The sequence below is a fragment of the Diceros bicornis genome, chromosome 14 (assembly GCF_020826845.1).
Source record: "Diceros bicornis minor isolate mBicDic1 chromosome 14, mDicBic1.mat.cur, whole genome shotgun sequence".
NCBI lineage: Eukaryota > Metazoa > Chordata > Mammalia > Perissodactyla > Rhinocerotidae > Diceros > Diceros bicornis.
Genome location: NC_080753.1, coordinates 63055903 through 63069160, shown reverse-complemented (window position 1 = coordinate 63069160; position 13258 = coordinate 63055903). Strand labels below are relative to the sequence as shown.

At 49.8% G+C, this 13258-nt stretch overlaps 1 protein-coding gene across 1 annotated transcript; it reads right to left on the bottom strand.

Moving 5' to 3' along the window:
* Positions 1-379: 379 nt before the first annotated feature.
* On the bottom strand, positions 380-3530 carry TUBB2B (tubulin beta 2B class IIb). Its single transcript, XM_058555365.1, has 4 exons — positions 3357-3530; positions 2409-2517; positions 2023-2133; positions 380-1691 (listed from the first exon to the last, which is right to left on the bottom strand). The coding sequence occupies exons 1-4, from the start codon at positions 3411-3413 to the stop codon at positions 631-633; spliced, it is 1338 nt and encodes a 445-aa protein (XP_058411348.1). The 5' UTR covers positions 3414-3530; the 3' UTR covers positions 380-630.
* Between the last annotated feature and the right edge of the window lie 9728 nt (positions 3531-13258).

Below are 13258 nucleotides of genomic sequence, written 5' to 3'. Positions count from 1 at the left end.
TTTCCCCTCTCTGTCCTTTAGGATTTTGTGCTGTGTGCATATAAGAACTATTCAAAAAATTTTTTTGTAAAGGAAATAAAGGTATAATAGGATTTCTAAGTGAAAAAAACATTTAGTGTGCTTTAAAGTAGGCATCTTTCAATTAATAAAATGTTTACTTTAAGGCATTTTAAATTTCGGATTGATCTCCCATGTTAAATTGGGTATGAATGTGGTTGGTTCAATTTCATTATACTGAAAGAGTCACTTCATATGAACCTTTCCCTTTCCCTTCCCTTTTGTAAAGGAAGAATTTAATATAATGTGTTCAGAAAGTTACATTTAAATTGATAATAAAGAATTCAATAAAGAGAAGAAGGAGACAGAAAAGAGGACACCATTAGGACACAAACGTTTATGTGATTTTAGCCATTACAACAGTAGTTCAGAAATAGATGTTACACTGATGTCATCAATATTACAAAAAAGAAAAACCATGACAGGCAACAGTGAAGAGCACCAGAGAACCAGCGCACACACCTAGAGTAGACCATGCTTCTTTCCTTCAACTGCCGAGATATTTTCACCAGTAAGCCCCCCTCCCCCTTGCTTTCCTTCTCAACTTTCCCTAACCTGCTTTAAATTGTGAATTTAAGCCTCATCCTCGCCCTCCTCCTCCTCGAACTCCCCTTGTTCGTCGGCCGTGGCGTCCTGGTACTGCTGGTACTCGGACACCAGGTCGTTCATGTTGCTCTCGGCCTCGGTGAACTCCATCTCGTCCATGCCCTCGCCCGTGTACCAGTGCAGGAAGGCCTTGCGCCGGAACATGGCCGTGAACTGCTCCGAGATGCGCTTGAACAGCTCCTGGATGGCCGTGCTGTTGCCGATGAAGGTGGCGGACATCTTGAGGCCTCGCGGCGGGATGTCGCACACGGCGGTCTTCACGTTGTTGGGGATCCACTCCACGAAGTAGCTGCTGTTCTTGTTCTGCACGTTGAGCATCTGCTCGTCCACCTCCTTCATGGACATGCGGCCTCGGAAGATGGCAGCCACCGTCAGGTAGCGGCCGTGGCGGGGGTCGCAGGCGGCCATCATGTTCTTGGAGTCGAACATCTGCTGGGTGAGCTCGGGCACCGTCAGGGCGCGGTACTGCTGGCTGCCCCGGCTGGTCAGGGGGGCGAAGCCGGGCATGAAGAAGTGCAGGCGGGGGAAGGGCACCATGTTCACGGCCAGCTTGCGCAGGTCTGCGTTCAGCTGGCCCGGGAAGCGCAGGCAGGTGGTGACCCCGCTCATGGTGGCCGACACCAGGTGGTTGAGGTCTCCGTACGTGGGCGTGGTGAGTTTCAGGGTGCGGAAGCAGATGTCATACAGGGCCTCGTTGTCGATGCAGTAGGTCTCGTCTGTGTTTTCCACCAGCTGGTGCACGGAGAGGGTGGCGTTGTAGGGCTCGACCACCGTGTCTGACACCTTGGGCGAGGGCATCACGCTGAAGGTGTTCATGATGCGGTCGGGGTACTCCTCCCGGATCTTGCTGATGAGCAGCGTGCCCATCCCAGACCCCGTGCCACCCCCCAGCGAGTGGGTCAGCTGGAAGCCCTGCAGACAGTCACAGCTTTCTGACTCCTTCCTCACCACGTCCAGGACCGAGTCCACCAGTTCGGCTCCCTCCGTGTAGTGGCCCTTGGCCCAGTTGTTTCCAGCACCACTCTGGCCTGCCAGAGGGAAAAAGACCTCACAAGTTACTAATGATTGGATTACATTCCTTTTTACCTTAAACTCTTAGTATAGATCAGTGAGTCAGTGCTCAGATGAGATTATTTCAGGTTATCAACAAAATGGCCAGACATTAAAATATGTGGTCATGGATATAATTATAAATAAGGAAGGCTAGGGAATACCTGGCTATTAGAGGTTGAAAGGCAAATTCATTTCATTTTGAGACTAAGTTGGCACACAACTGGATGTTCTCCACACTTCCCCTCCACCCTGCGCTGTCCAGTGTAAAATGAGCCTCTCAGGCCATCAGGCATGCCAGTCACTCACCAAACACGAAGTTGTCTGGCCTGAAGATCTGGCCGAATGGTCCAGACCTGACCGAGTCCATGGTGCCCGGCTCCAGATCCACCAGGATGGCCCGGGGTACGTATTTGTTACCTGCAGGGAGCAGAGTTGGACTTAGACCCGCAGGCAAAGAGCTCTTAAGAGAAGGGCTAGTACCAGTTTCCTTTTTGCAGGCTCTGCTGTTGCGCCAAACAAAAGATGACTCGACCCACCGACACGGATTCTCAAAGGAGCCCGCTGAAACACCCCATTGAAAGAGCAGGAATCCTAAATCCTCTAGTCCACCCTCCCCTGGGGCTACACTCCTGGAGTCAGTCCCCCGGGGAAAAGGGGGGTAAAAAATTGAAGGCAGAGGAAAAAGCAATTACCAGTGGCTTCATTGTAGTACACATTGATTCTCTCCAGCTGCAAGTCACTGTCTCCATGGTAACTGCCGGTGGGGTCGATCCCGTGCTCATCGCTAATGACCTCCCAAAACTGAGACACAGAAAAAGGTTGTATTTAGCCATGCCCGGCTCCTCAGAGAGGCCACGACTCACAACGAAAAGCCCCCGACCCTGTTCCGACAACCTTTCAGGAGCTTTAGGGCAGCGTGACAGGGCACAGCCGCAGGGCTTGTATTTTGCAGGGTCAGAAAGTTGAAACTGGGCGTTTCCCGGGCGAACAGCTGCTCGCCGCAGGAGGTGTGGCGTGTGTGTGTGGGGGGGGGCGGGGGGAAGGGACCAGCGAGGGGACCGCGGCACCGGCGGCGGCGAGCTCGGTGCTCAGGGTCACAGCGGGGGGCGGCGGGAAGCGGGCGCGCGGGCACTCCAGCCGGCGCGGAGGGGGTGTGGGGGGAACAGGGACGGAGGAAGCTGAGGGAGGGTGGTTTTAGATTCAAAGCACGTCCTGAGACCTCAAGACAGACGCTCTACTCCCCTCCGCCAGCGGCTCCACTCGGGTTCGAGCGAGTAAAATCACTTCTCCCTGCGTCCCTGCCCCTCCCGCAAACCCACGCGCACAGCCTCGCGGACACACCCGCGCCTTCTCCAGGCACGCGGGCCTGCCTAAGTGGCGAGCAGGGAAGAAGGAGAGATCGAGGAGTGACCGCAATTCCAAACGAGTTACAGCAAAAATGAAAAAGACGTTCCTCCTCCATCTCCCTCGAAAGTCGCCTCCGAGCCTACGCCCCTCTCGGCTGCACAAAGCAGCCGGGAAGGTCGGAGCTTGCAGAGTCCCGGGCCTGCTCAGGACGACGCTCGCGCCCGGGAACCCCGAGGAGCGTTAGGTCGTGGTCCCCGCCCCAACCCGGCGCCCTCCCAGCGCGGCGCGCCCACCTTGGCGCCAATCTGGTTGCCGCACTGGCCGGCCTGGATGTGCACGATCTCACGCATGGTGCTAGCTAGCTTCTTCTGGCCCCCGTCGGCGGTCTGGTCAGTCTGTCCGTCCTCCCTTACACACCCACTGCGGGGTCAGCAGGAAAGCGCTCAGGAACCGACCGGCTGAGAATGCCGGTCCAGCGGGCTCGGCCTTTTATGCAAGGAGGATGGGGCGGCCCGCGCTGGCCGCGCCCCCAGCCCGAGCCCCCCAGTCCCCATCGCGCTAGCGCTCTCCAGGACCCGCTGACGTAATGCTCCAAGCCCTGGGGACCCTCCCGGGGGCTGGACCATGGGTCCGCGGCCAATCAGCACAGGCTTGCGGACCAGGCGACGAGGGGGGTGGCTCCGGGTAGTAGGGTGGGGGCGTGCCCATTGTCTAGGACTGGGAGAGGGTGGGTGGAAAAAGCTGGGTACTGAGAATTGGCGGTGGGTGAAGGAACCAAGGGCGGGAGGGTGGCGAGGCGATGGCGACCAGTGCGGCAGGCCAGGGATGAGGGGAGGGCTGGCACTGGATGGGGGGGAACAGGGGGACTGAAGCAGGTGGAGAGGCCCTCAGGTGCGCGGGGAAGGAGGTGCTGTGTTCTGGGTGTTGGCAGGTGGAAGGGTTGAGGTGGCGCAGGTTGCGCTGCCAGCGCGGATTGTGGCGCCTCCTCCGCCAAGGGCCAGAGATCCCTAAGTCAGCCGCCCCTGGTGAGACCACTGCCCCTTTCCCCAACCCTAGAGGCCGACGACTATCCGCGCCGGCTCCTCCGTCATACGGAGCCTCGGAGGAGGACAGGCGGCCCAGAAGGAAGTCGCGTGTGATCAGGATGTCGGGGTCTGAAGAGCCGAGAGCCTGGAGACCCAAGGCCCAAGAGCCCCAGGGTGCCCTGCGCCCCGCCTCCCAGCACTCGGCTGTTCTCTCTTTGTCTCTGTCAAGGGCCTCTTGCTCCTTCTCACCGTGGCTGCAGCATCCAGGGGCGGGGTGACCTCCGTGCCCCCTCCAGCCCTGCCCGACCATCTCCAAGAGTCCAAGCTCTCCGGCTGGTACCAAGGACCCCTCCACCCCCTGGGCTGACTTTTGTTCCTTGGGAGTGGCTGGGGTGGGTGTGGCTGGCCGCGCAGTGTGACTGTCCAGCGGTCGGAACGAGGGTGAGGTCCGGGGCGCGGGGCTGCGGCGGAACAAAGGGCTACAAATGCGTGAAATATCTCCCACATTTGAGTATTTAAAAATCACACCCCAGGCGCATCCTCTTTCTGGGTTCGGTTCATCCGTTGTCCAGTAAGGGGATGGGATCCAAGGGTGGTCAACGCTGGCCCCACCGCTAACATTCTCATCTTCCATCAGGCGCCGGGCCCCGCGGCAACTACGAGGTCCCCAACCTTCGTGCTACTGATGGGGTTGAGGGACACGCCTAAAAACTGCAGCACCGCGAGGAAGAGGCCACCGGAGACCCAAGTGGGCACACAGAGCGCGTGCGCGCAGACCCGGAGCACCGATACGCCTTCAAATCTCGTCTCTAGGTAGTCGAAGAAGGACTTGATCTCTTTGTTACTTTGCGTGCAGTGTGTGTATGTGAGAGAGAGAGAGAGAGAAAGAGAGAGAGGGAGAGAGAGAAAGAAAGAGAACGAACCGGCATATGCTTGTAGGAGGGAGGGGAAAGGGTAGCTGAAACGTTCACTACAGACCTGGAACCTGGTCCCTACAATTCCATGGGTGAAGCGCCTCTTCCCCCTCCCCCTCCCCACCCGGGAAGGGTCGTCTGCGAATGACGTGACCCCTTTTCATCCTCTGGCGACAGGGGCCCAGTGACCCGGGTTCCTGTGGGGGAGTGGAGCCTGCAGCTGTTGAGTGAGACCCTCTCAGAACTATCGGCAAGCTGTCATCGCCTCCCTTTCCCGCTGGGGGTGCAAGGGGGGCTTTCAACTCATTTCCAGTACACAAAGAGAAATAGAGAACAAAAGCCCAGCCGCCCCCAAACACCGATTTCGCTCAGACTGAAGATCTCGGGGCAGAGTTCCCCAGACGTAGCTACCGTGTCGGGGCTAGGGTGGGGTCGGGCGAGAGGCAGAGGAGAGGAAGGCAGCGCCTGACTGCCGTGTCCCACTTGCGGGGTTCCAAGGACCTGGGGCTTGACCCCGAGTTTTTAATCCAGGTCCCACAGATGCAGAAACGTCGAGGGGGAACGATTCCTAAGGTCACACAGCAAGTTAAAGACAGGGCTCAGGCCGGAATCCCGTCTTCCCGGCTCCCCTGACCTCGGGGAAGGTCCAGCCCTCTAGGGCCGTGGCTGGTGTCGGCACACGGACCTCGAGATGGCGGCTTCGGTGGGACTGAGGAAGGAAACGAGCGAGGGCCGCACCCGCGCTGCTAGTGCAGACGCGTGCCGAGCGGTTAGCGCCTGACTGCCCCCGCCAAGGGGCAACCCAACGCGCAGCCGGGGACTCCACTCCAGGCCGTAATCTGAGCCCGCCGCCAGCCTCCCCGACCCCCCGGTCTCATATCTCAGCTTCTATTTCAGAGCCAGATCTCCGAGGAGTGCTCGGGTGAAAACGCGTGTTCAAGATTATGTGGCTAGAAGGACCCTTTTCTCTCTGGTTTCTTTTAGGGGAAGGGGGCTTGGGATAGGGTGAGGCTAGAACTCATCCTTCTGAAAGCCCAGATGCCCTTGGGGACTCGGCACTTTTGGTTGAAGATCTGCCTTCCTTTCATACGTTTTGCCCGTACTCCCTCCCTGCCTTCTGAGCCGGCTTCCTGTTAACCGTTCTACGCCCCCTCCCCAATTTGGAATTATGCTGCTGCATAATTTTATTCTCTGATTTTGTGAGCTGATTATGTGTCGGAAGATGGCCAAGTTTTTCCCTGAAGTCCTTCAGTTTACAGCTAACCCTTATCATCCTTAATCCATGTAGCTCCTGAGAAGAGAGGCTGGTAACCGGCTTTCAAAGCAAAAAAAAAAAAAAAAAAAAAGATTCGTTCTCAGTTGGGTCTTCCTTCAAAATTTCCTTCCTTCAAAAATTTCTTTTTGTCTGTTTATTATACACAGTTCCTCTCCATCTAGGTCATTGTACATCAGACGTGAAAGTGTCAGGGCAATATATTTCATCATCACTTCATGCTAGTAGTTTAATGATGCACTAACATTTCTAAATTTTCCCTTCCCGAGACAGTTGTAGCAATAATGCAGTGTAAAATAACATTCAACATTTGTTTTATGCAGAACTGATTGTGTGGCTGAGGTAAGATTTCCCCCTAAGCTATTAAAATTATATTTACTCTCACAATTTTCAGAGTATTTTCAATGGCAAATTCTCACGTGATTTTGCATTTATCTATTACACAGAGTCATTATTTTAATTAATTGAAGAAGTCTGTTAGAAAGGGGGCATTACAGAGCTGATTTGGTAGTAAATTTTTAAAGCATTGTTTTCTTAAAGCAAGATATATTTTTTTATACACTTATTGAAATTACAAGACATCTAGCTTTCAGATTTTCTCACTGCCTGCTTGCATTCACCACTTAATACACAGCTCGCAGCCCCTGTAGCCTGACAGCCAACTCTAGCCGAGATGCACGCGGTTTCCTAGGCAACCGACACTTAGCCAATGAATGAAGAGGAATTGAAAGACTGCAAATCCATCATTATTTGCTTTTTCACTCTCCTCAATGCTCTCCAGCTAGAAATACTGGAAAGCTACCAATCCTAACATTTATATAAAGGAGTCAAATACCCAGAGGACGGGGCTAGGAAGGAATTGCTATTGTGACTGTGGGGAGGGAGTGGTGCAGGGAGTTCCTGGGACCCACCGAGACCCGTGCTTTCTCAGTTTTGTCACTCCCCCTGTTTATATCCCGCTGTGCCGCCCTCTCCTCCCAGGCCCTTGATCCTCCAGAGGAGAAGCCGGCAGTCCTGGCAGAGCTGCCCCGGTGCTCTTTAATCAAAAGGCTGTCGGGGGGGGGGGGGAGCCTCAGAGTCCTTGTCCTTCCCCGGTCGTGGGGCTCTGTGGGAACCAGCCGGCCCAGGTAACAAAAGACTGGAGAGAGCAGAGAAGATTCCGAGTCCGTGACTGCAGCGCACTGTGGGCACATTTACTTTTGTTCCTCAGCAAGGCTGGCTGGTTTCCCATTGCCCGCTGTCAAATTTGGGTTAAAAATGGCTGCAGTCCAGACTGCGAGTGCTGAGCCTTCCCCGAAGAGATTTGCCTTCTTTGTCCTACAGAGCGGCCGAGGGAATGGAACCCTGGCTTTCCAGGGCACCCTTTTCCTTTCATAAGCAGTCCCCTCCCCCACACTGTCGGTGATCTGGAAGAGTCTTGGACCGGCTGGGGGAGGGCGCGCCGGCGAGCGCTGCTCTGCGAATCCTCCGAAACGGCCTTCAGTGATGCAGAGCCAGACTGTGTAGAAAACAGAAACAGAAGAGTAGAAAATACTCTTAAATGGGAACATTATAAAATGCTAAGATTGACAGGGTGCCTCTTGCAAGGGCAGTCCGTGAAATAAAGACAAACATAATAAATCCCTTATGAAATGAATGGGTACACACGGGAGGATATGATGGGGGAGCCATTTTAAATTTCAGCGGTAGATTACTATGATATTCATGTGACTGCAGGGCTGCCACCCCACATTAGAAACTGTTCCACCAGGAACTGCTGCTCAGAAAGGTCTAGGCCGCTTGCCATTTCTCTTCTACATTTGCCCTAGACCTTTGCTTGCCGTTTAAATAAAATTAAAACATGTCTTCAGATAGATAGGTACACACAGATACATATAGTAACACCCTTTGCCTCTTGGATTTAGATGGCTTGTCGGCATTACCCATATCTTCACTGCAGAAATGGGTCAGCTTCTGAACAGGAACTCTTGGCTTGACATGCCCAACCTACTTTTGAGTGGCCACCACATATTCATGGTACATTTTCAAGTAAATAATGCATTAAGAGAACTTCTGGGAGAACTCACTACGTCTTTCAAAATAACCCCTAGAAAGGAAGTTTATTAAAAGATTTGGTTTCTCATATATACCCAAAAGAATTGAAAGATGAGTCTTGAAGAGATATTTGGACACCTATGTTCACAGCAGCATTATTCACAACAGCCAAAAGATGGAAGCAACCTGTGTCCATCGACAGATGAATGGATAAACAAAATTTGGTAAATCCATACAATGAAATATTATTCAGCCTGAAAAAGGAAGAAAATTCTGACCCATGCTACAACATGGATGAACCTTGAAGATATTATGCTCAGTGAAATAAGCTAGTTATAAAAAGACAAATACTGTATGATTTCATGTATATGAGGTACTTAGAGTAGGTAAATTCATAGAGATAGAAAGAATGGTGGTTGCCAGGGGCTGGGGGGAGGAGGAATGGGGGAGTTAGTGTTTAACGGTGACAGAGTTTCAGTTTTGCAAGATGAAAGGAGTTCTGGAGATGGATAGGGTGATGGTTGCACAACAATGTGAATGTACTTGATGCCACTGAACTATATGCTTAAAAATGGTTAACACAGCAAACTTTATGTAATGTGGATTTTACCAAAATTAAAAACAAAAATGAAAGAAAAAAGGATGGGTTTCTCAGTATCTCCTAAATACCTGGTGGCGTTTTTTGTCTTGGTGCTAATATAGTGCTCCAAGTTTCTCAACAATAGATAGATGAGAGATAGAGATAGCTAGATGATTGATAGATAATTTTTAAAACCAATATCAATCTCATCATTTATTGCTCCTTCCTTTGGCCAATTTACCACTGCAAATGACGTCAGAGACATCTAAACTTCTAATTGGACCTGGCACTTCCTTGCTGATACATGGACTCCCCATGGCTTATAGTGTATGGTCCAAATTCTTAACACAGAATTCAGACCCTTCATATCTGGGTGTGATCTACCTCTCCAGTGTTACCTGCCAGCCTTCTGCCTAGGCACAGTACATTCCAGGAGACTTGGACCGGCCCACTGATCTCCTTTTTAGGACATGCTTTCTGAGCCTCTGAGTTTCTGCTCATACTGTTCCATCGACCTGGAATGACCCTCTCCTCTTCTTCATCTGGTGACATTTCATTCATTCTTCATGATGCAGATCAATTATCTGTGATACATCTCGCTGGTTGCCAGGAGAAATGAACTACCTATGCTCTGCTCTTCCAGAGGTTTCTTCACATGGGTGGTACAGGTTTTGCATTTATTACGTTAAAGCAGTGATCACCAAGCTTTTTCATTGCACACCTCTACCAGTTAAAAAAAAGTTGAGCGTACATTCCCAATATATCCATATTTATTTATTCATAAACTATATATATATTTATTTCTATAAGCCAGTATCTCAAGGTACAATATACTTAGTATGAGGTATAAGATTTGTGATATCAGATGTTAATCAATATTTCAAATACACTTTTCTATAACTTTGAATTTTATTTGGGCCACCATCTTGCCAGACTTGAGTTCCTCGTGGTTTCCTTACCTGGCAATGGGCTTGACTAAGAGCTTGTATAAGAAGCACAGTGTTAGCTCTGCCATTTCTTTCTTTTATTGTGTGTTTGTGTCAATAATATCACCTTCACTTTGCAGTTTCTTTGCTGTAGTGTTTTAAGCCACTTGCCCAGTTGTGAGGATTAATGGAGCGAAATCTAGATAATATGGTTGGTAAACCCACCGTCACTTCCTCCTCTATGCTCCTCCCTTTCCAGGGACCAGTTCATGACATGACCACAAGACATAAGCATCCTGTGAGGGTACCAGTGTCATTTGGCACATTAACGTATTAAGGCGTAATTTCTTTATTCTTATAGGAAATAAGTCTAAATAGGAGTTCTCATAGTTTCTTCCCACACTGCAAAGGATGCTCTTGCCTGCTCTACTTTGAGACCTCTAGGTTAGACTAGAGTTTGTTCCATAGCTGCCTCTGTTTGCCATTGGTTTGTGACCCCTTGATGGCAGGGATCATGTCTTACTAGCCTTTATATCTCCTACATTGCCTGACACTAAGTTCAGACAGACAACAAATATTCCTTGAGTAAATACAATACCTCAAATATATGGCAACCAGAAAAAAACCCAGCGATTTCCAACCCAAAGCAGGAGCAGATTGTTCTGCAGGTAAGTACTAAGAAACCACCCTCTCCCTCTTCATCATTACCTCCCGACCTGGCCAGGCCACGTCTCGTCCTCCCCAGACTCTGCTGTCCCAGCAGGATGATGGACACTGCAGGCTCCAGAAGACACACCCTCCTCTGGAGTTACCCTCCAATTCCCTGCTAGCAGCTGCCCGGCCCTCCCTTGCATTTGCACCCTCTCTTGTCCAAATTGGTAATGCATGATTAAGACTGCCTAATAGGGCAGAGGGGAAGGTGGGAAGGAAATAACTCTTTAGGAATCAGCAGTGAATTACTAGTCTGTGTCCTCTTTCTCAGCATGTAAATTAGGGGAGTTAATCAGATCGCTGTTTTCATAAGCTGGTTTGAAGATGACAGAACAAAGTGGGCTTTCTGTCTCCCGCAGGAGGAGGAGAAACAGAAATGCAAATCCCATCTGCCATGACCGTAGGGGAAAGATGGAACAGTCAGTACCAACTTTCTGGACCTCTCAGGTAAAGAAAGAATGCTTTGGGCAACTTAGAAAAAAGATCATGTCTTTTATAAATGTGGAAAAAAATCACAGTTGTCCCAGACTTCTCCAAAATAGCATTCAATGCTAGAACATGATAGAACAATTCCTATAACATTTTCAAGGAAAATGTGCCCCAATATTTGTATATCCAGTTACATTGCCTTTCAATTTTAAAGGTGACAAATAAATATTTTTGAATATCGAAGAACTAAGGAAATGTAGTCTCTGTGAGTCATTTTGGAGGAAAAAAAAAAAAAAAAGGAATCCCAGACAATGTTGAAATAGATCTTAGAATGGTTGGCTGTTTGATAGCATGTCGCTGAGGGATAATGGTGCCTCTAACTATAGCTTAGAAACCAATACAGAAGTCCTTCAGATGGGGAAAGTTCTGCTCCTTCAGTGAAGGACGTTGGAAATACTATTCCAAGGTGCTGGTGATGACCTTGGCTGAGGACCCGAGGCTGCCAAATCTTCATCAAGTCCTCTGCAAAGTGGAGTTATTACTGCCTTACTGGGAATTGGTTGTTTGCCAGTTTATTCTGGAAGCTACTTGTGCCACAAAGAGCAAAAGATATCAAGTGATGGAAGCACAGACTGTAAGACGTTTAAAATATCACACGAAAGAATAAATTCTTAAATTGTAAGATTTTAGGAAGAAGATCAAAACAACAAAGGTCTTTTTTGAAGAACTCAGTACACAAGTGTCTGTCTGAGGAGGTGAGTGGGCTAGAGACCCAGGCAGAGGCTTGAAGAAGGGAACCAGATGGCAGCAGGAAATCTGCCTCCGACTTTCACAGCTAAGGACGGATGCCATGTGAGGAGACAGGACCAGCTATTGGGAAGCCAAAACTCTATGGAAATAACACACATGTTTGTAAGGAATTCTGTAAAACTTTCAGAGGCAAAATATGCTGTAATCAAGCTAAACTAGTAAAGAAAAGATGAAATCTAAACTCCACCAGGCTTAAGAAGAAGAGGGCCAAATTTAAGAGGAATATGGAGTAGTTATTGTGGAAAGATGATGGGAATAAGAAACAGTCTGAGCTCAGTGAACTAACAAAATTATATGAGACCTCTTAGAAAGAGGGATAAGAAGCCTTGCTTGCAGAGAGAAAGAAATTGAAGTTCTAAATCATTGCATTTTGCAGTTGAAGCAGAGGCAGATCACTGGAGCGAGAACAATTTTTTTTTTTTTTTAAAAAGCAGAGGAGGAGGAAGATAAAGTGCTCATGGACAAATCTTTGCTAAATCCTTTGTTTCCAACATAAGCTGACTGGTAAGGGGTCATTTAGCCACGACATTTGACCAAAATTCTACTGGAAAATGAAAGAAAAAACCTTGCAGTGGAAAGTAGAGATGCATAAAGACCTCTTTCGAGAGAAATACATAGTTCTGAAAAAGAAGCTGATTCATGACTGGTATAAATAGGAAAAGAAACGACAGAAGCTACCAGCTGTAGGGGAAGCAAAAACTTACAAGCAGAGGAATGAAGAAATGTTGAATGAATTATGGCCAACAGAGAGAGCTTACAAAACCCCAGATTGTTTCTCATGGTGAGAAAGCTCGTGACAGCTGGCCCGCTGTTCCCGCTGTTCCCGCTGAAGTGGAAGGTGAAATACGCCAGCCTGGGAGAGAAATTAGAGCAGCTGAACCAGTGACTTCCAGAGAGAAATCCTCCTCACTGTGCTCCTCTGCTCCACCCGCTAAATTGGGGGCACATACAAGTTCTGCACAGTACCCACATGGATGATGTGCCCACAGCTCTGGATTTCTCTTCTCTTATGGAAGAGATATGCCCCAAATGACCTGTGGATGGGCCCAAATCTAGTCCTGCGGGATCATATGAGGTTTCTGGAACAAAATTTGCCTAGGACGTGAGCTCCAAGAGCCTTTGGCAATAAACCCAAGAAACCTCTTCCCTTTTACCGTGATGGATATCAAAGGTAACACTGGTGTCACAGAACCAGGACTTTCAGTAGGAGCATGTCCACGGAGTCCACTTGGGCACCTCATCCTCATGGGTGGCTTCTGGGCCTCCGCGCCTTCTTCTCCCTCTTGTTCCAGCAGGGCTTTTCCTCCACAACTAGAGAATATGGCACACCTGAAGCAGGCTTTCACAGGGAGTAAGGGACGCGTCTTCTGGCCCTGGAGAGAGTCTACCATTTAGAATCTGAGGCCCTCCAGTATCTGCTTCTGGCCTGAGATGACCACTCCACCTTCATGCCATCCCAGGGCCAGGGACTACTTGTCTCCACGTTTTGCAAG

Excerpts from the sequence above, each read along its gene's own strand:
- TUBB2B (XM_058555365.1), bottom strand. The coding sequence starts at position 3,413 with ATGCGTGAGATCGTGCACATCCAGGCCGGCCAGTGCGGCAACCAGATT. Across the intron at positions 2,518-3,356 it reads GCAACCAGATTGGCGCCAAG|TTTTGGGAGGTCATTAGCGA; the intron begins GTGGGCGCGCCG and ends TCTGTGTCTCAG. Across the intron at positions 2,134-2,408 it reads GTACTACAATGAAGCCACTG|GTAACAAATACGTACCCCGG; the intron begins GTAATTGCTTTT and ends TGCTCCCTGCAG.